At 52.3% G+C, this 20,865-nt stretch overlaps 7 protein-coding genes across 7 annotated transcripts; 3 read left to right on the top strand and 4 right to left on the bottom strand.

Annotated features, from left to right (window-relative positions):
* Positions 1–136: 136 nt before the first annotated feature.
* On the bottom strand, positions 137–5,769 carry LY79DRAFT_505150 (nucleoporin subcomplex protein binding to Pom34-domain-containing protein; the record flags this gene model as incomplete). The annotated part of the gene is made up of 4 exons (XM_060553586.1): positions 137–1,495; positions 1,555–4,674; positions 4,722–5,640; positions 5,699–5,769. The coding sequence occupies 4 exons, from the start codon at positions 5,767–5,769 to the stop codon at positions 137–139; spliced, it is 5,469 nt and encodes a 1,822-aa protein (XP_060419785.1).
* A 463-nt stretch (positions 5,770–6,232) lies between these two features.
* LY79DRAFT_623018 (indole-3-glycerol phosphate synthase) lies at positions 6,233–8,847 on the top strand. Its single transcript, XM_060562073.1, has one exon. The coding sequence runs from the start codon at positions 6,360–6,362 to the stop codon at positions 8,652–8,654; it is 2,295 nt and encodes a 764-aa protein (XP_060419784.1). The 5' UTR covers positions 6,233–6,359; the 3' UTR covers positions 8,655–8,847.
* Positions 8,848–9,065: 218 nt separating this feature from the next.
* LY79DRAFT_597883 (uncharacterized protein) lies at positions 9,066–11,018 on the top strand. Its single transcript, XM_060561802.1, has 5 exons — positions 9,066–9,404; positions 9,513–9,719; positions 9,789–9,895; positions 9,983–10,222; positions 10,304–11,018. Exons 1-5 carry the CDS (start codon positions 9,212–9,214, stop codon positions 10,634–10,636), a joined length of 1,080 nt encoding a protein of 359 aa, XP_060419783.1. The 5' UTR covers positions 9,066–9,211; the 3' UTR covers positions 10,637–11,018.
* Positions 11,019–11,410: 392 nt separating this feature from the next.
* LY79DRAFT_537042 (uncharacterized protein) lies at positions 11,411–12,843 on the bottom strand. Its single transcript, XM_060556642.1, has 2 exons — positions 12,198–12,843; positions 11,411–12,114 (listed from the first exon to the last, which is right to left on the bottom strand). The coding sequence occupies exons 1-2, from the start codon at positions 12,826–12,828 to the stop codon at positions 11,726–11,728; spliced, it is 1,020 nt and encodes a 339-aa protein (XP_060419782.1). The 5' UTR covers positions 12,829–12,843; the 3' UTR covers positions 11,411–11,725.
* Positions 12,844–13,370: 527 nt separating this feature from the next.
* Positions 13,371–15,308, bottom strand: LY79DRAFT_209020 (peptide chain release factor eRF/aRF). The gene is made up of 5 exons (XM_060551524.1): positions 15,123–15,308; positions 14,922–15,006; positions 14,814–14,863; positions 13,620–14,754; positions 13,371–13,566 (listed from the first exon to the last, which is right to left on the bottom strand). Exons 1-5 carry the CDS (start codon positions 15,156–15,158, stop codon positions 13,562–13,564), a joined length of 1,311 nt encoding a protein of 436 aa, XP_060419781.1. The 5' UTR covers positions 15,159–15,308; the 3' UTR covers positions 13,371–13,561.
* A 685-nt stretch (positions 15,309–15,993) lies between these two features.
* On the top strand, positions 15,994–16,559 carry LY79DRAFT_665648 (uncharacterized protein; the record flags this gene model as incomplete). The annotated part of the gene is made up of 2 exons (XM_060563101.1): positions 15,994–16,317; positions 16,371–16,559. The coding sequence occupies 2 exons, from the start codon at positions 15,994–15,996 to the stop codon at positions 16,557–16,559; spliced, it is 513 nt and encodes a 170-aa protein (XP_060419780.1).
* A 291-nt stretch (positions 16,560–16,850) lies between these two features.
* Positions 16,851–18,882, bottom strand: LY79DRAFT_665647 (uncharacterized protein; the record flags this gene model as incomplete). Its single annotated transcript, XM_060563100.1, has 5 exons — positions 16,851–17,705; positions 17,756–18,127; positions 18,196–18,325; positions 18,383–18,552; positions 18,637–18,882. The coding sequence occupies 5 exons, from the start codon at positions 18,880–18,882 to the stop codon at positions 16,851–16,853; spliced, it is 1,773 nt and encodes a 590-aa protein (XP_060419779.1).
* Between the last annotated feature and the right edge of the window lie 1,983 nt (positions 18,883–20,865).

Raw genomic sequence — 20,865 nt, 5'->3', positions numbered from 1 at the left:
TGCACGCACGTTTGTCCTACACACATGAACGCCTAGCCCTGGTTTTGTCGTTGTTCCCCCTCCTGGTCCATTTCCCTCGGCCGATGAAAGGCCACCCTCGCTCATCTCATTAGTACTATCTGCATTCCTCGTCCACTCAAGACTCCTCCAGGTCTTCGCTCAGCACATCCCTGACCGCCTCCAACTGCGAGAGCACCTTGCTCTCCAGGACGTTTCCTGGTTGCCCGCTCTCGTCGGCCGTACCAATCTTGGTGCTCTTCCACTCCACCTCGCGCTGTCCGAGCGGCAAGAGTCTGTCTCGCAACAGCTTTCGACTCGATAACCAGAAATCGACGTTTTCCAGGAGCGAGCTAGCATCCCATTGTATCTCTGGAATGTCCCTGGTGTTGGCTGTCCGCAGAGCGGCAATGACTCTTGTCAAGAGCGCAAGCGAGTGAACCTCTGCGACGGATAGAAGCGTCACATAGTGAGGTGCTTCTCTTGATGCGGTCCGGCTCGCGCCAGGGGCCTCGAAACGATCCACGCTCGACTTCAGAAGCAGTGGAAACTGGTTCAGAACATAGCCTATCTCAGGCGCAACGGTGCCGCCCAGAGCGGTCAGGAGGTTCAGCAGCAGGGGCAAGACACCTTTCACCCAAATGCTGTAGCACCTTTGCGGTCCAATGGCTTCCGAAAAAGGAGAAATGTTGCCACGACGCATGAAATTGGTGATGCCCGCTGAAGTCAGGTGGCTGAGCAGGCCATCACAAGCCATTTGTTCTGCCACCGCTGGGAGGGTAGAAAGCTCCAGCAGGAACAACAAACTCAGCTCACCGTATATAGGATCGCCATTGATGGCAAGTTTATCGGCCCACGAGAACAGCGACGTTGCTGCGTGCATGGCGTCGTAAGATGCCATAATATTAAGGATCTGTGTCTGACATTGATCCATCATTGGCATGTTGAGGCAGGCTTGCAGAAGAGCAGTGAGCAGAGCTAGGTCTTCGGGTGCGACAGCAGCTTCAGAGTCGTGCACAAGCGCGACCAGTGTTCTGAAGCCCTTGGCAACAACGCGGTCAAGGACGTTGAGAACAGTCTGGGTCAAGGTGACAGAAAATCCCTCCCCCCCGTTCTTCGAAGTCCCGAGACCCTTCTTGTCGGCGACGCTGTATGCGCGCAGCGTGACATAGATGGTCTTGAGCATCGTGCGGTAGTACGAAATGGAGCCAGGGCTGAAGGGTTCCTCGACGGCACTGATGATAGTGAACAACGTCCCTAGAATCTGGTTGACGTCGTGAGACGAGATGGGCCTGCCAACAAGACGCTGGACGAGCAGCAGGCTCAGGTCAGCCCGCTCTTCAACGATGCGCATGAATATGTTCTCGGGACCCTGGTTGGACCGGTTTGCCTCGAGGCACTGCTGAGCAACCTGGAGCATCTGCTTGGCAATATTGTCATTGTCTGGCAAGGAGCTGCTGAGCTCAAGCAATAGAAACTCCCAAGCGTGGAACAAGGACTATTGAATGTAAGTAATTGTTTGTTTTTCTTCGAAGGTGTCCGGCAAGGGCAACTTACAATTTGCGCATCAACGAGGGAGAGATTCGCGTTGGCGATTTCCATCTCGTGGCGGAAACCATTGTTGCGGCGGCCGTGCCAGCCAGGGTCGAAACTCAACATCTCAGTCGCGCTCTCCAGATCGTAAAAATAGCTTCTTCCAAGCTCGCCCGGTCTGAGCGCGGTCCGCTTGAAAGCCTCAAGCGAGACGCCTGGGTATTTGCTCGTAAAGTTCTTGGCAAAGTTGCTGTGCAGCGAGTTGTTGTAGCTCGACACCTCGACGCCGTCTCGAAGATAGTAATCCAGATCGGCCACTAAGCTTTTAGCAAATGTGTCGGCACCACCCATCTGGCGCAGATGGTAGAGCTGCATGGCGAAGATTTCAGCAATGTAAGCAGCCATCTTGGCGTCGATGGCGGCCTTTACAGCATCTGTTTTGCTGGTTACAGTGAAACTGCTGAGATCCTTGACGTACAGGCGCAAAGAGTCCAAGAAAGACGAGTCCTTTTGCATGGTGAAGATGGTCCAAGGCCAATGATTTTGGGATGATGCGACAAAGTCTAGGATTCGCAGTGCCTCAGCAATATCCAGCTCTTTGATATTCTTGAGCTTGGTGAAGGCTGTTGCGAGTACTGAGTTGGGTGTGGAAGAGGCGTCCTTCTTGGCGCCTTTGAGGGCATCTCTGGGTGTCTTGCCCGTCAAGAGACAATTGGATAGCCATTGCTGACGATTCTGGACGATGGTGGAGAAGAACTTCCATGTTGTCTGCACATCCTCAGCAACGAGGAAAGGCTTATCTAGTCGCGACAGAACCTGGATGAACGACCGAGACAGCAGAGGGCCAAGATAGCCCAACAGTGAGGGGGGGTCGTCGTGTGCTTTAGCAGCACTAAGGACCAACGCCTCGAGAAGTAGCAGTGCTGGCCGCCGAAACTGCTCGCAAATGGCGCAAAGTCTTGCTAGAATCGACGACGTCTTGAAGAGGTGGTCCTCAAAAATCTCCGAAGATCGCTCGAGGTAGTTCGCAACCCGCAGCAGCGTTGTTGTGAATTGCAAGGCCGAAACAAGCTGCTCCTGTGCAGAAGCCAGCCTGCCTTGGTACAATGTCGAGTCAGGCAGTTGAAGACCGTTCACCAATGTAGTGAGAAGCGGCTGAAACCTCAGAGAACCAGTGGACGGCGAGAGGAAAGCGTCAATAATGTAGGACGCCGCAGGCTCCAAGCACGCTGTAAGCGTCTCTGAACTTTCTCGGTCACCCATTCCGTACGTATGCAGAATAACGTAGTCCATGACAGGAACGACATGGCGAATGAGCAATGTCTTGTGCAGCTCCGACCCGAATCGCCAAGTCGACGAAGTCTCGAAAACATCGACCGCGGCCTGGGCAATGGCAAGACTGACCTTGCCGAGCACCTTGTCTGCCACACCCAGCCAAACGTTATTGGAAACCTGTTGACGTCCAACCAGCTTGTTGCCGGATTTGCGCTGAACAGCGCTGCTTTTAACACTGTCAATAAGACTGGCGAAAAGACGCACAGCTGAAAGCAGGAGTTCATATCGGTCCCCGACGAGGTCGAGATTACCGGTGATCTTTGCAAGCTTGCCTGCTTGAGCTTCTGAGTTGAGCAGCTCGCAACGCGCCAGATAGGACCATACTCTCGTGGGGCACAACGGCAGGATTGCATGCAGGAACTGGACGCAAGAGTTGAGGACTGCAATGCCTTGACCTTCCGTAGCTTTCTCATCTTGCATGTAGGCATCCATGGTCTCGCACACGACTGCGACAAGGTCTTTGTTTCCAGAAATGTGCTTGCCAATCTCCTCCAGCAAGTCCAACCCTGACTTGAGCGATGTTTCACCGCTCAGGCCTTGCTTCTCAGACTTGAGCACCTCGGCGCGGAGCAGAACCGCAAAGAGCGCGATCGTCTCTGCAGTCTCCTCGGGCTGGAAGGCATCCAATTCGCTGCGGTAAGTCTCAGGTGCAAGTTGGACTTCCAGTCTCTTGCCAAGGAGGGCAAGGGCAGAATGCTCGTATTCCATGAGAACAACGCGGCCCGTGTCTGTAACAAAGCGTCCAACTGTTTCCGCTGGTATCCTAAAAGCATCATCATGACGGACCCTCCGATTCCATGCCGTAGCCGGTGTGAACAGTGGAATGTCTTCGAGAAGATAGAATGTGTTGGTGTTGTCCTCCTCCTGGGCCAGCTCATATTGCTGATAGTCGTCGGGAAGGATGAAGGTGAGGGTTGGGGTTTTGCGTAGCAAGTTAACCACGGTATCCATCCGGTCATCTGCAACAACACAGTGGGCCAAAGTCCGGCAAAGATTGAGGAACGGCAAGAGTTCGAAAGGGTACCGGTTCAAGGCCTGATGGAAGTAGTATTCCATGGCAGTAGCGTCCTGGAGAAACTCGGCCAAAATGTCATTTGAGGGGTGAAGCGCAGGCCTGGAAAGGTCCCAGTACTGCTGACCGGCCCCAAGTACAGACAGGAGAGAGGTGACCGACTCTGACTGGTATCCAACAAGCGGGTATGTAGCCTTGAGAAAGTCGACATAGGCTAGTCGGATCCTAGAGCTCAAAAGCGACGAGAAGGCTCCGTCGCTGGAGCCCCCAATAGCAAGTGCCATCTCAGAAAGCACTTCGTAGGCTCGTCCATTGGATGTAACGGCCACCGCGAGCTGCTCCACAACCTGCAGGTCTTTGTCGAGCCCCGCGTTGTTAAGGAAGATATCGAATGACTTGCCATCAAGAGAGACGATACTTCCAGCGGAAAGCCGGCGACTGGGAGTAGGTCGAATTAGCACACCGGCCTCAAATGTCTCCTGTGATCGCTGGTTCTGAAGAGCATCTCGCTTCTCGATTCGGTCATGATGCGAATAGAACATGCGGTGGACAACAACAGTCCAAGCAAAGATGACGACGCTCTGACTTTCACAGTCTGCATTCGCCGCTGCCAAGATTGCGTTGTGCACCTGTTCAAGCACTGCGGGTGCAGTAATATAGGGGTCCTCATCTCCTCGGTACTCTGGTGCTTCTTCCGATAGACATTCTATGGACCTCGAGGGGTTTAAGAGCTTAATTGAGATCGCACAAATGAGAGACCTCAGGGGCATGATGAGAGAAGCGATCATATCAGTTGGCTGATCGAAGTTAGTTATCGCCCTAAAGGAGCTGCCTCTCGACTTACCGCCGTTATCCCGTTCAGGAATCCGTAGTTTTCCATGAGGGTGAACCACTGACCGACCACAGCAGAGGGTACAAACGCATCCCCATTGCCATCGATGGACTGAAAGACAACCGTCAAAGCATGGACAACTTCGGTCAGGGCTGTCCTCATCCACTCCAACTCAAGTTCGTCCCCTAGCAAGTTCTTATCCTCAACAACTGCTTCAAGACCCTCGGCAAGCCGACCAACGGCTTCAGTGACATATTGTAGATATGTCGTCAGGAGATTGTCGAGGTATTTCGGACGATCATTCGCTGCGATCAGTTGCGTCTGCATTGACGGCTTGTCGACCGTTGTAGATGCTGGCGCTAAAGGCTGCTTGTACAACACGGTCTCTTGGACCAATGCGGCAGTCATCAGGAAATGACGTCTTTCTGAAAGGTACGTTTGGAAGATCCGCTGTCGCCTCGACTCTTCCTTCTCAAAGTCGGCCCAAATCGTCTCTGCGTCCTGCGCGGCACCGGCAATAGGCACCAAAGCAGATGATTGAATGTTCGCAACTCCCGAAGCTTCCTGCAGGTTTATTATGTCCTGAGAGGAAAGTGTTCCTGTCAGGTGGCTTGCTGGCCGCATCTGGAACTCAACCACTGTCGCTCGAAGCGCAGCGATGAGGTTGACTTTAGCATTCTTACTAAGCCATTGTGCATCCTCCTTGATAACCTTGATGTCGAATTTCTCGTTCGGCTGGGGGGTAACGTGTATGGCGGCTGTCCTTGTCTCAAAGTTGGATTTGGTAGAATCGCTCGGCGGCGCAAAGGCGGTCGCTGGGTCTTTTATAAGGGATCGCACGTAATCGTCTTGAAGAAACTGTACGACAGCATCGCTCTTCCGTCTCGCTTCGTCTCTGTCTGAAAGCGCAGCTGCAATGAGCTTCCAGGAGCTGATTTACAGGTCAGTCGTCTCGGCGTCTTCAAGTCAACAAACGGGAGGCTACCCACATAATGATGGTGTCTCCATTCAGGCATTCCTCCAAAGGAGGAAAATAATGACTGTCTGCCACTTGCGCCATTACCGCAGAGGTCGATTGGGCAGGACGGTCAATTTCTAGACTGCATCAGGCGAGGCTGCGGTGAGCTATGGTGCCTGAGAAGCAAAATGAGCAAGTCGACGCGCTTGTACACTTTGGACCCGCGAATGCTTTTGCAGCCTTTCCGATGGTGGTTGGTTGGAGCTCACTTTTTTTTGGGAGCTCCAGTTCCTCCAGGGTTTTTCCGGTAGACTGCACTAATTCTCCTTTGGATGTTAGCGTCTGTCTTGTGCACGGGTGCCACAATAGGCAGTCCCGGCTCCCGGGGTTGCGAAAGCGGCGGGGCAGTCTTTTTGGGGTCCTTGCAGCATGTCTCTGCATCTTCAACACACTGTAAAAACATACTAATTAACAGCAGATCAGACAGTGCGTTTAATTCTCCGATTTACTGTCCTATTTTAACTTTACATTTGATTGCCGCCATTGTTCTCGTTTAAATACTTGACTCACCTCACCCAAGCTCGAGACCAAACCAGCATCAAACCGGTCTTTTTCATCACGAGAATCGGACCAATACTAAGAATACACGGCTCGGTTGACTCAATTCTCAGTCGTTTCAGTACTTTTCCAAGATGCCGTCCTTAGATATCATCGATCATTCACCCCACCATCCGGACCCGTCGTCACCGATTCCGACGGCCTCCAACTTGATTCTTATTGACAATTACGACTCTTTCACCTGGAACGTTTACCAGTACCTCATTCTTGAAGGCGCGAATGTCACTGTTTACAGAAACGACAAGATTACTCTGGCAGAGTTGATTGATAAGAAGCCGACACAGCTAATCATCAGTCCTGGACCTGGGCATCCCGCTACCGATTCTGGAGTAAGCCGAGATGCCATCAAGCACTTTGCCGGCAAGATTCCCATTTTCGGAGTATGTATGGGGCAGCAGTGCATTTTTGATGTCTACGGAGGCGAGGTCGGGTCTGCGGGTGAATGGCTTCATGGCAAGACGTCTCCTTTGACGCATGATGCCAAGGGTGTCTACGCTGGTCTGCGTCAAGGTCTTCCGGTCACTCGATACCACTCGCTCGCCGGCACTCGTGTCACCCTACCAAGCTGTCTCGAGGTCACTTCTTGGGTTGCAACAGAGGACGGCTCTCCCGGTATTATTCAAGGTGTGCGACACAAGGAGTACACCATCGAAGGCGTGCAGTTCCACCCGGAGAGTATCCTCACCGCAGAGGGTCGCACCATGCTCCGCAACTTTCTGCAGCTTCAAGGTGGTACATGGGAGGAAAACGCCCGACTGAAGAAAGATGCCACAACTGGCAACGACGCCAAGACGACGGCTTCAGCGCCGGCCACGGGCAAGAAGAACAACATCTTGCAACAGATTTACGCCCACAGAAAAGCCTCCGTCGCCGCCCAGAAGTTGATTCCCTCACAGAGACCTGCGGACCTCCAGGCTGCCTACGACCTCAACGCCGCCCCACCCTTGGTTCCATTTGTTGACCGTCTGCGCCAAACTCCGTTTGACGTGTCCCTGATGGCAGAAATCAAGCGAGCCTCACCTTCGAAGGGCATTTTTGACATCAACATCAATGCTCCAACACAGGCCCGCAAATACGCTCTCGCGGGCGCTAGTGTCATCTCCGTTCTGACTGAACCCGAGTGGTTCAAGGGCAGCATTGAGGATCTTCGAGCTGTGAGACAAGTACTGAATGGCATGCCCAACAGACCAGCAATCCTTCGCAAGGAATTCATCTTTGAGGAGTATCAGATCCTCGAAGCTAGACTAGCTGGCGCCGACACTGTTCTGCTAATCGTTAAGATGTTGGAGACAGACCTGCTCGAGAGACTGTACAAGTACTCTCTTTCTTTGGGGATGGAGCCTCTAGTTGAGGTCCAGACCGCTGAGGAGATGACGGCGGCATTGAAGCTTGGTGCCAAGGCTATTGGCGTCAACAACCGCAACCTGGAGAGCTTTGAGGTTGACATGAACACAACAAGCAGACTGAGAAGCATGGTTCCAGAGAACACCATCATCTGCGCTCTCAGCGGCATCAACAGTCATAAGGATGTTGTCTTGTGTAAGAATGATGGTGTTGACGCTGTCCTGGTTGGGGAAGCCATCGTTAGAGCACCGGATACAACAGCGTTCATCAGAGAGCTGTGCTCAGGGACCGCTGCTGAACCGGAGCCAGTCAAGACTCAACCATTGTTAGTCAAGATTTGTGGTACACGGACCCCCGAAGCAGCACTTGAGGCTATCAAGGCCGGTGCTGACTTTGTCGGAATTTGCCTGGTTCCGGGGGCAAAACGGTGCATATCCGATGAGACAGCGGCAGCGATCTCGGAGGCCGTACACTCCTTCAAGCCCTCGGCCACACGCACACTGACAAACATACCCACAAAGTCCGCCACGGATTACTACACCGCTTCGGTTGCTAGATTGTCAAGTTCCCGCCCGCTTCTCGCCGGTATCTTCCAGAACCAGCCTCTGGATGAAGTTCTCGAGAAGCAGAAGCGCTTCAACCTGGATATTGTCCAGCTCCACGGCAACGAGCCTGTTGAGTGGGCAAACCTGATCCCTGTCCCCGTAATTCGAGCCTTTAAACCCAGCAACGTTGGCATCGGTCTTCGCGGCTACCACACAATCCCGCTACTCGACTCCGGTGCCGGCTCTGGCAAGCTTCTTGACGTCTCCAGCGTTAAGGATATTCTGGCAAAGGACACAGAACTGCAAGTTATCCTCGCCGGTGGCTTGAACCCCGACAATGTGCTCGACGCCGTCAAGGCTGTGGGCGACTTCGGCAACCGCATTGTGGGCGTCGACGTAAGCAGCGGAGTGGAGGAGGATGGGAAGCAAAGCTTGGAGAAGATCAGGACATTTGTCAAAAATGCGAAGAGCTTTAGATAATCCAAGGCCCTTGCCATCAATGCAAAAGGCCCTGGACATGATCAATTGTTCCCAAATAAACAGTGAAATGGCATCAATTATTGTGTCAATGTAAGAGTGCGTCAAACAAGGCTGTTGAAGTTGCATAAACATGACAAGCTATTTTGTTTACAATGTATACGATCTAGTAATCTGAGAACATAGATGTGAAGCAGAAAAGTATTTCATCCCAACTTGCGGTTTATCATCCTTACCATTGCCAGTTTGGTCGCTTCCTTCCACTCAATGAAAGGTGTAATGCCATCAGGCACTCCTTCCATATTGGTTCCTACTAATGGCGTCCTTCTCAATCAAGGGCTCTTCTCGGCCTCTTTTTCTCTCTTCATATAAGCAAACTGCCAACCCCCTCTGGTCTCAGTCTTCCATTTTGTCCCGGGCACACACACCCACATGCACTTGCTATCGCTTTATTTTGCTCAACTCTTGCAATCTCCACCCAAACCGCTCAACAGACTTACAACAAATTAACTCTCATCAGAAAAATACGGCTTGTCACACATAACACATCGCAACCCACAATGGTCAGAGGGATTTTCAAAGACCTCGTCATTGCAGCTGCTGGGGACTTTCCTAGTGATTGCCCCAACGAGCAAGCGGCCAAGGAATGGACAAAGCTACGGAAAGGCCGATTCTCATCAGACTTGGATGATTCTGTGACCCATCTCGTCTGCACAGACAAGGATTTCAAAGACAGGAAGAAGAACCGCCGAAGTACTCTCACCCCCACTGATGCTATACCCTTTGTGTACAAGAAATTATTCAACTCACCGTATTATTACTTTTACTGGGAAAGAGCTAATTGTAACTCATCATCTCTAGTCAAGCAGGCGGAGAAGGGCAAGAGAAAGATTCATATTGTCAGCTGGGACTGGTTCACGTTCTCTTGCACTCACAACAAGAAGCTTCGTGAAAAGCACTATGACTTCTCTGCAACAAGAGCCAATGAGAAGGAGAAGTCTCGACAGCAACTCAAGGCACAAAAGAAAGCCCGCAACGCTGTAATTGGACAAACATGGATGAATCCAGGTCAGCGGCTCCTCCAATTCTCAAACTACATCCATAATAAGTACGCTCACTCACTAGATTAATTGTTAGATCTCTACCGCATCTTCACCGACAAGACCTTTTTTGAGTACAAGGTTGATATCTTCAGGACTTCAGAGGATGAGTATGGAGCTCTGCATGAGAAGTATGAACTTTATGTGAGTCGAAAGCCGTCAAAAACGTCTCTGATGTTTGCGCACAACGTATCAAGAACACACCCTGATTTTCACCTTCGATATTGATAGCTCTTTGAGTCTCATGCAATGCCGCGTCTGTACTGGTTTGGCGCAAAGCTATTCCACAAGAAGGACAGTGGCAAATGGCAGGCACGTGGTGTTGAGCGCACAAGCCTTACACCAGGACTTTTCAAGCAAGAGTTTCAGCATTTCGTCAAGTTCTTCGAAATCAAAACCAGTGTTCGATGGTGGGACAGAGTCATCAAGGCTGGAACAAGAGAGAAGATCTTCTTCAATTACTCGCCGCCAGTAAGCAGTCTTTGCCCCTCAACCTCATTTCCCTCGTCATGAGGATAGCATAACTTCAAGTTTGGCTTACTTGGTTGATAGATCTGTGGCAAGCCGGTTGGTGGTAGTATGAAGGGTGATCTGTACGACAAATGTGTTTGGAGCAACAAGCGCTGGCTCCGACGCTGGGCAGAGTTGTTTGGAGATGAGCTGCCTGCCAACCTCCAGATTGAAGATGCAGCCAAGAAGATTCTGGAAAATCTCGACGATGAAGCTGGCGAGTTCTTAGAGGCTCAGCCACGCTGTGGTGATGAGGCGTCTAATGAACTTCACCACGGAGCTGCCGAAAGCATCACAAACAACTCCCCTAACAACAAGACCGAAGATGAGCTCAACGAAACCACCGTGGTTGACAAAGAAGCCTCGAAAGCATAAGAACAAAGAACCTTGGTATCTCGAATGGCTGCAACTTGCTTGCCCTTAACGTTAAACAACGACTTGAGCCCTGAACGCCATATTAACGTGGGCGCACACTTTTGAGACCTCGATATCACGCAAAGATTATACAAAAGGGTAAACCATATGGGCCCGATGCCTAAAGCACCAAATCAATAGCTTTTACAGAACTATGGCATCAGTTGGAAACAACATAATGTCAGTGCTTGGAAGGAGAGAGAGAGGAGAGTCACTCGCAGTCACGTTAGACACGTGACAGGGCAGATTATCTGCGGTGGTAATGAGCATTCTTGAATTCTTGACTTAAGGACACTTGATTGCTGAGGTCCACGGGAGCAGGTCGAGTTTATATGCAGGGGAGTGGTCTTCGGGACGGTTGGCAACACCGTCAATTTTCTTTTTTCTTTGTTTCCTGTCTTTAACTTTCTTGCAGTTACATAGAACACAGGTCCTCAAACTTTCTATCGATTACAGGGTCCGGTAGCCTGAATACAATTTTCTCTCTCTCTCTCTCTCTCTCTCTCTCTCACACACACACACACACACACAACAAGCCTCTTTGACGGCAAGTGTGAGACATGCCTAATAATGGGATTTTCTCCCTTCTATGACGTGCAGCTAGAAATAGCGGCGCACAACAGCCTGCAGAAGCTCCATCACACTTACGACAAGGAGCAGCACAAATATAAGTCTGTACCTATGGCCTTATATCTTAGTCATGAAGCCTATCCGAAATTTTCAAGTGCAACAGCCCTTGGTTGATTGTCATAGTGCAGCCAACTTGTGATGTGCTCTAGAAGCCATAGCATAATGAACAGGCAGGAGTTGTGCACGCCTGTCAACCATCCGAGGAAGAGAGAAACAGGGAATTGGAAACTTAGTCGTTGCGAGATTGCTTTGCGTCAACAGTCGTCAACTTTGTACACAAACAAGTAGTTTCGGGACACCTATTTGGGCGGTCCTCAACAGTCGTTTTAGCAACCATGCCCCCGATTAATGCTCCTGCATAAAGCGCTTTCCTGTAATCACATCGAGCTTTATCATTCCACAATCTCTTTGACCCACAACCTAGACGTCAACAGTCGTGGCAACCCCCTTGACTGCCATTACCCCGTCATCTCCCTCGATCCACACGTCCCACCTCCTTTCCTTCTCGCTCCCAACCCGTGCGGCTTCCTTTTCGCGAACGCAAAGCTTCATCTCGCGACCGCAATACAGTGGCGTCAGGTTCCGGTACCCGTACCAACGCACGCGTTGCCCGTTGCCCAACCCATTGAGGAACGTGAGCATCAGCGCGAGAGAAAGGGGTCCGTGAACTAACGTCGCCGCGTGTCCTTCCTTCGCGGCCCACGCTGGGTCCAGGTGGATTGCGTGCGCGTTGTACGTCAGGGCGCTGAAGTTGGTGAGGAGGTTCTGCGTTGGCGTAAGAGAGAGAGACGCCGTCGACTTATGGGGGGCTATTGGCACGAGGGTCAACTTCAAGCCGGTTACATGGAAAACTCCAACGGGACTGGTTCATGGACCAGTGACAGATACATACGTTTCAAGCCGCGCCGAGTCGGTGCGGAAGTATCAACATCTGGAAGAAAGGCCAGCGTCCTCCTTTCCTCGATTGCGGGACTTTTATTACCACCGGCGGCATCTGCCGCCGCGTACCGACGCCAGAGCTCGACCCAAACCCTCCCCTTCTCGGCCCGCACATCATCCACGCTCTCGATGCACTCCGCCCGCCGTCCATCTAGGCAAAGCTCATGTTCCCAGGCCTCGCGAAAGCTGACCTCGCCGCCCGCCCAGAGGCGACGCGTAAACGGCGCTCCGGGGCAGTGATCCGGATCCGTACCGTCTGGCATGAGCCTGGACGGCGGGGTCTGCAGAGGGAAGTAGACTAGATGGTGACCCTGAGGCAACGATCGAACAGGACTCAACGATGTGGGACTCAACGATGTGGGAGAGTTCAGTGGCGTTGATTTGGAGAGTGAAGAAGATCCAGGCGATGGGAAGATGTCCGAGAACAAGAGGTCCAGAAGATGCGATGGTGTTAGCGATAGGTGGTCTGGGATTTTTTTATTGGTGTGCAGGATCTTGGCGATTCCAGCCTCCAGTGAAGTAGCGGCATGTTGAGTTGAGTAGCCCCGGCGTATAGCGTGGAGCCGGGAAGTAAGTGGTCTCATGCTCACGATCCCGTTGACGACTTACACAGAGTGACTGACGTATGAAATTGAAATTAGAAGTACTGGGTGAGTATGCATATAGGCGGGGAGTGGGTGTAGTTGCATATCGGATAAGACTTTAACTCATGCAAAGCCTTGAAGGTTTCTGTGTAAAAGGAATACAAGACGAACAAATATATGAAGAACAGAAAAGACAAAAAGTCACTAGAATTGGAAGAGAAATTTTACAACTATTAAGGTCGAAGCGTGAAGCATATAGCCAAACAGGGGCCGACGTCAGATTACTTGCGCACACCATCACAGGCAGGTAGGTGGTAGGTGTCTCAAAACTGGCTTCAAGGAGTGACTGAACATTTAATCAATTTCCATTCTATCTAGTCGCGATCAATAAGCGGTCGCCTCCCGACCGCTCTTGAGTGTTCTCCATCTGCAAGAGAAACATCTGGACACTAGTTAGGTGCATGTTCTTGAAATAGCCGAGAATAGTGATCGTACCTGTAGACTAGGTCTCAACTCAAGAGGCCTTCATAACAGACCGAAGCGGGCTCGGGCGCGCCACTTGGTGAGTGAGGTGAGCCGGGCTCATCGGGCGCCTGTCTGCTAGGAGCCGATGAGCGACCTTCGGCTTGGGCGCCGGCGCGGGCTGCGAAGCTGTGCGCGCGGATTCCTCTTCGCTGTTATGCTTCAGAGACGGTACTTGAGTCGATCCCTCGTTCTCGAGGGGCTCGGTTGGTCAATCTGAAAAGGGTCAGCCGGCTGCAGCAAATGTAGAGACGGAGAGGGCTGCATACCGTCGTAGTACTCATCGTCGTCCTCGTCAATATCAGCCAACTGTTCAAAGTTCACCTTGTACCGGAGGATACCACCGATGCCACCGAATCCCTTGACGAACTGGTTTCCTTCCGTGGAACGGTCCGAAACGAACTCTAGGTTGGTACCAAAGTCCTTGTAGTGCTCCGCAATCCACTCAAGGAAGGATTCTTGGGTGACAACTTCCATCTCCTGGCCGGTTTCCTTGTCCATGAAGATGGCGCGGTCTCCGGATTCCTGCTGCTTGGTGGTGTGCAGCAAGTGCTCGGTGCCCTGACTGTCCTTGAGCTTCCAGCGGGTAATCTCCAAGTTCTCGAAGACAATGAGAGTCTCAACAGCACCGAGCTCCAGAGCCTTGAGAGTGTCATCGATACCGTAGCAGACACGTCCAGTGTCCTGGCTGATCTCCTCGAAGTACTTTCCGATGAGCTTCTTCTCCTGGATGAACTTGACGTTGCCGAGAGTCTCGGAGGACAGCTCGATGGCCTGGTTGAAGCCGTTCTCACCACCGTAGGAAACGTCGACAACCTTGATGACCTTTGTGGCCAGACGGTTGTCGAACAGGTCGGAAGCATTGAGGTCAGTCTTGAAATCGGCGGAACCAGCAAGAATCAGACCAGCGACGTTGGGCTTGTCGTTGGTGATGAAGTTTTGGACAGCCAACTCGGCAACCTTGCGGACGTAGTTGTGGCGCTTCTCCTCACGAAGACGGGCGAAACGAAGGGCGGACTGACCACCACGGCCGTGCTTCTTGGGGAGATCGACAGAGAATTTGTGGACGACTTCTCTTGTGTTTCCGGAAAGAGTTCCGAATAGCGCGCCGTTACCGTCCATGATGATGAAGCCGAACTTCTGGTCTGACTCGAGCAGCTCGGCCAAAGCCTCCGTGTGGAACTTGTTGTCACAGAGGTAGAGGGACGTGTTGATGGGCTTGAAGGGCTCGAAATCGATGTTGACCTTCCTCTCCTTGCCTTCCTGGGTCAGAATTTCACCGCAGTAGACGACCAGTCCGTTGGGAGGGACCTTGTTGTATAGCTTCAAGCGTTGCTGGGTCGAAGTAATGGCTGAAAGCACAGACTGTCTGTTGACTCTGGATTTGATGTTCGACGCCGTTCCCTGTACGAGTCTCGTTAACAATGTTTAGTGTCGAGAAGTGTGCGATTACCGGGACGTACGTATTCTTCGGCCAACATCTTGGCGGCTCGGGAAATCTGATCCTTGGGAGCTGTAGTGGGGGTCAGTCGGGCCCAACACCAGCGACGGCATCGAGGAAGGAAACGTACGAATAATGAGCGAAATCATGGACGTGCCGTTACCACGAGCGGCCTCAAGGCGCTTGATCAGCTTCTTGACCTTCCATATCTCGATCTGTTGTTTCATCCCATCAGAGGGGAACGTCAGCCTGCAGGTTCGGGGCGGGCGCGGGGCAGAAAAAAAAAGGAGGGGCTCGGAGGCCACGATGTAAGAATCAGAAAACAACTCACGTTCTTCTCGGCCTCATTTGCCTGAGGGTCTGACATCTTGAGTAAGGATACTTGGGAAGACTCGGGGGACAACAAAATGAAGGTTACGCGTTCGCGTGACGGTAAGGTTTTTGTTGTCGTCGCGCGGTTCTCCGTTTGCAATGCTGTCGGGTGGTTGCAAGGAAAGAAAACTTGGTGCTGGTCGATTTTTGTGAGTGTGCTGTCACCGCACAAGGATCCGGCTCTGACAGTGGCAGTGGTAGGGCGCTAAACCGCAAGCGAGTCATATGTGCCTTCTGCTTCTGACTGCCTAGCCACTCAGCCAATGGCTGATAGGTACCTCAAGTGGCTACCTCTACCTACCTACCTACCTACCTACGTAAGTACTCACATCCTGACACTCGCACGTACCTTTGCTGTTTTTGGAGCCGCCCCCTTGCCAACACTTGTGTTCGGATTGTGACAACCTTTCACCTTTTAATAACAGAAGGTATGCATTCCATACTCTGACTTATGAGAAAACAACTCTGGGACAAACAATCTTTATAGCTATACTCCAGATAATTTCTTTGGCAATAGAATACATCGATATCTGCTAAAGAAACAACCAACTGTAGGCTTTTGAGACAAAGCTGCCATGCTCCTGTTAGGTATCACCCCACCTGATTTAACAGGTTCCGCCGCCCCTAGCCTGAGAAAACAGCCGATGCAATGACCTCAGCGGGTGGGGATGGCTATGTAATTAAACGAGCGCTGTAGCGACAGCCTATCAATCACCAAATATGTATCTAACGAGTTAACTCTATTGCAACCTCGCAACACGCCTGTCACCATCACAAGCTCCCCCCGTAATTGCCCCGTTGAGCTTGTTCATTGCGGTGCACTGCCCAAGATGGCCTCCTCCGTACCTATCCAAGTCGCGGAGACAATACAAACCGGGCACATCAACCGGACCCCATCCCCGAATCACGACCTCAATCCCTCCACAACCGCCTCCGAGAAGGAGCCTGTGACGTTAGAACCCATCTCAGCTCACGACGACCTTGACGACGATGATGAGCTCGACGACTACATCCCCCGCAGCATCGTGACCCCAAAGCAGCGGTCGGCAAAACTTCCGCCCATGCCCGACCTACGCTTCGAGCAGAGCTACCTTCACAGCATCTCCAAGGCCGATACCTGGGGGCGGGTAGCGTGGATTACCGCCAGGGACCAGGTGCGTGATGCAACTGTACCAAGTCGTGCGCAACTGGAACTAATTTGGTGCAGGTCATGATGCCGCTGGTTCAGGGCGTCGTCTACAACTTGTTCCTCATCGGCTGGCACCATTGGAACAGAAACGCACAGGTGCACGGTAGCTCAATAGGCGCCAAAGTACGGAGATGGTGGTACGGCGTAAACAACTGGCAACTGCCGCCGTCAAGGGGATCAAGCTGGAGGATGAAGAAGGAACTTTAAGAGACTAGGAGGCTAAACAAGGGCAAGGAAGCATGATTGGTGTGGTATCTGTACAGCTAAAACTCATGGCAGAAACGTCTCTGCAAAGTAGGTAACCCTCGGTACCATCGCATCGACAGATGCGCAAATTAACCACAGTACGGGTCGTAGTACTGTCTATGGAAGGGCAAATGCTTCCAGAAATAAGTCATTTAATCGCCTTGGCGGTTCCCTTCATCTATCCGCACTTCGCCTGGAAATTTTACCGCCCAACGCCAAAAGATTCGTCATAACCGATAGCTGAAAAGCCCCCTAATCGCGCGAGCCCACGCCCACCGGCTGTGGCAATGAGTGCGGCTTGTCTGGGCTTCCTCTAAAAGCCAGGGAGGTCTGCACGGCCGCAGGACTGAGCGGCTGCTTGTTGGTTGCCACATTGATGACCGGCTCTGGCGTTCTTTCCTTGGGCTTAGCAATGATCTCGTCTGCCAGTTCGTCGTTATTCGCCATGGCCTTATCATCCTCTGAGGCAGGGGTGATCATGGCTATCTTTGTTGTTGTCGGTGACTTCTTAACCGAGAGCTTAACGATCAGGCTCTTCCGGGGTTCATCGACCAAATCATCATCTGCCATTTCCACATCCTCGTCAAGGTCCTCTTCGTCGTCCTCTTCAGTCTCATCCGGTACATGGTCTTCTTCATCGTCACCCAAATCAGGCTCGCTGACGTCGTCGTTGTCGTCGTCGTCGTCGTCGTCCATGGACTTCTGTCCGCGGGTACGACTGCCTTTAGCTGACCATCCATTTGTACCATGGTTGACTGCAGCAGCTCGTCGGGGTCGGCCACCGGGACCAACAGCGGGCTCGGATTGCTGATGCGAATCCTCTGAGTCTCCGTTCACACTTCCAGCCGCACTACTCGCATTTAACCGGGGAGGGGCTCTGATCTGACGTCCGCTTGCTGTAGTCACCGGCCCAACCGGCTCCGCAGGTGTGCTTGTGCCTGTGTTGCGGGCTGAGCGCCGAGACGACGAGTCTGTGAAGTCCTCATCGTCGGAGTAAGTGTACTTGATCCGCTTGCCTCTCGTGCGGCCCTCGTAGACAGAGAAACCAGGCTCGGGGCGCTTGAACCGGGCCTTTTGAGCTTGTCGATACTCTCTGCGTCGCCGTTTCTGTGGTCGTCAGTCATTGCTCAGAGCGAAAGCCAGGAAATATGACAAACCTCCTCAGTCGCCTCAAACCGAGGAATGGCCTGCAGCATCTGGTCTGCGAGCTTTCTGGCCCTGGGCCCGCCATCCTTCGTCGACAATTTGTCTGCAAGGGCCTTGATCTCATCGATTGACCCAGCGACCGACCGCCAGGTCCGGTTGAAACCCGCAGGGTTGCTCTCGCGATAGACGCGGAAAGCAGTATCATCCAAGCCCTCAATTAGATAGTATCGTCTCTTATCGCTGTCTGATCCCCACGACTGGACTGAGAGTGGCTGGTTGAGGTCATCATCGTGACGATTCCCCTTGTAGGATTTGTTGATGATCGTCTTAACAGTTTCGGACGCCGAGAGGGACCACAGGGCCAGCGCACGAAGGAGAGATAGCTTGAGCAAATAATTAGTCCATGAAAATCCAAATGCGCAAGAAAAATTTTGAACGGTTCGGTGCTTACCCTCTGGGTGGGTGTGATGCTGTGGAAAGTGTTGTTCCCCGAGAGCGGGTTGACGCCCCCCCATGACCTCGGCCACTGCGATTTGTGAGCAGACAGTGCATCGTCCAGAGCCTTCGAGTATTGGCCAGCTCTAGCAGATTAGTTAGCAACTCGTCTAGGACTCGTGCTCTGTGGCGCATCAACATACTTAACGTCCTGCTTGCGGTTGAGGAGCAAGAAGAGCAGCGCACAGAGAAAGGCTTCGACTCGTTCGCTAGGAGGATTGTCAATAATGCCGCGCTCGAGCTCTTGAGGTCCAAAGTTGGCTAGGGATTTCGGGAAGGCATCGTTGAATCGGCTCCGAAACATAACTAAAAACTAAAGGTACGTTAGCAGACCCGATGACGTGAAGGACGCGAATCGACGCGTTTTCTGCGCGAATTGACGCGACAATTGACATACAGCGATGTCTGGATTGTCTTCAAAGGTGTTCTCGTGCGGAGGTGAGGGCGAACGCTTGCGAGGTGGCGGTGAGGGCTCTTTGGCAGCAGTTGCGGCCTTCTTGCCTTTGGCGAGCTTGGGGAAGAACTTCAAGATGCCATCGCCTTTTTTCGTCTCGGGCTCTGGCTCTGCGTCGGATTCGATATCGGACGGCACGGGCGACAACGATGACAGAGAAGACAGGTCTGAAGAGTCGTCGTCTGCCATCTTGAAGATTTTTTTTTTTGGATGGGGGATTCGCGTTGATGGCTGCTGCGTGTGGCAGTGTCGAAATTGGATGGGTATCGTGGTAGGTGGAGGAAGTTTAGGCGCGTATGTTGAATTGAGGAAGTTTTGAACGCCCACCCACGGGACTAATTAAGTCACGTTTGAGCCGCAACTTCTTTGAGCCTGGTTCTCTGATAGGTCCGAGTCATTTAAAATCTACCTACCTGCCTACAACCTTTCTACATAATCTGCCTTTCTTTCAACCTACCTGTATGAATAACGCATTGCCGCATACCCCAAGACCTTCCTAAGACAATGGCAGCAGCAGCATGCTTCCGGCCGCCCTATATTTGCTGCTTCTCATTGTGTTTTAGGGCGTCTTGTGGACCGTGAAGCACCAGCTTTCCAGGTTGCCCTTGAGGATCTTGGAGAATCCACGCTGGCTGTACCCCACCTAACAGCTACCGTGGGATATCCCAGACAGACTGAACCTCACACTCAACATCATGTCTCACCGACCATGAACCAGAAAGCACACCGGCCCATCAGAACGAGGGCATCGTCTGAGTTGTGGGAATGATGGTTTTATCGTCCACAAGTGCAGTGACGGTCGCTCTTAGAACCCTGAGATATGGCTGCACTTGATTGTTGCGTGTAGGTCAGACAGCCACCGGTTCGTCATGTACCACGCATACCGGCTTCTCGAAGTTGATGCCATTCCTCAACCATCTGGTTGACCAAAAAAACTGTCCTTGTCCGCTGGGCCCGCTCGCTCCCGCTGGGAGCACCAGTCCAGAGTTGACCTCACAACGGCAGCCGCCCCCAACCGTCCAAAACCACACCAATTCAAAAGACGCAGCCCAATGAATTAGTTGTTGCAATAATGGAAAGTTGGATCCCCACTTCGTATCAAGGGCGTTGGTTTGGCACTTGCAGAGCATACTCGTAAACCATGTACCCATCCGTTACTGTCTTGTCGATGGTCACATGACTGCACCACAGCCAGCCTAGCCCGACGCCCGACGCAAACGAGGGCCAACGCAACTTGCGTCCCAGGACACCTTTCTCATCCCTCGATTGAATCCATAGTCGACCATGGTGGTTTGATGCAGCCTCCAACTTATTTCCGGAAAAGACGTCCAGAATAAAGCGATATGCGGTTGGGACATAATGCATGCCTGAAAACGGACCTAAGCACTTCCAAAATGGCCATTGTAAATCGGCCAATCCATCAACAATGATGTATGTGCAGTGCTAGAAAACCATACGCGTGTCCACCAGTGCTGCGGCGCCTCACTGAAGGCAACCGGACCATGGCGATCGCTTGCGGTAATACGTGCTGATCCCGCGTACTCGGCTCTGCTTGGCCAGGATGCAGCTGCATCCCCTCAAAAATGCCCGCGTTAGGCGTGCGGTGAGAATTCATGGGTCGCCGGGCGCGCGATGAAGCTCTCGCCCACCCCGGCAAAGATTCGGATGACGTTGGTCGCTGGACCACACGATGCTGCCTCGACCTCTAGGGTTCTGGGATCCTCGCGGAACTTCCTTCAGCAGCTTCTAAAACATGCCAGCCCACAAAACACATTTGATCTCGGTCAGACACAGCTATCCTGACAGAGCGTCAGAACATGCAGCCTTGAACAGAACGCAGCAGACAGTGAGAGAAATGCGAAGCCGAGTAGAACACCCACATGAGCCAGATCGAATCCATACTCTTTCCGTCTGCATCTACAGAATGATATAGCATGAGTGAGGAGATACTGCAGTGCATGATGGCGCTGAGAACATCGTGGGCGTGGGCCGCTGGGGCCGTAACTAGACGTTTAGGACATGAGGGTTAAGTGCGGAGATCGTGACACGATGCAGGCGGTTCTCTGGCTCGAGGCTAGAATGGACTGGCCAAACAGCATAGATCTTGTGGGGCTACACCGCTGCCAGTATTTTTCCTGTCCGAAAACTAACTCTCTCGATGTGCCCCACCGA

This window comes from Colletotrichum navitas (assembly GCF_030913465.1).
Source record: "Colletotrichum navitas strain CBS 125086 chromosome Unknown LY79scaffold_3, whole genome shotgun sequence".
In the NCBI taxonomy this organism is placed as follows: Eukaryota; Fungi; Ascomycota; class Sordariomycetes; order Glomerellales; family Glomerellaceae; genus Colletotrichum; species Colletotrichum navitas.
Note: the sequence above shows the minus strand (reverse complement) of the source record. Positions and strands in the feature narration are given on the sequence as shown.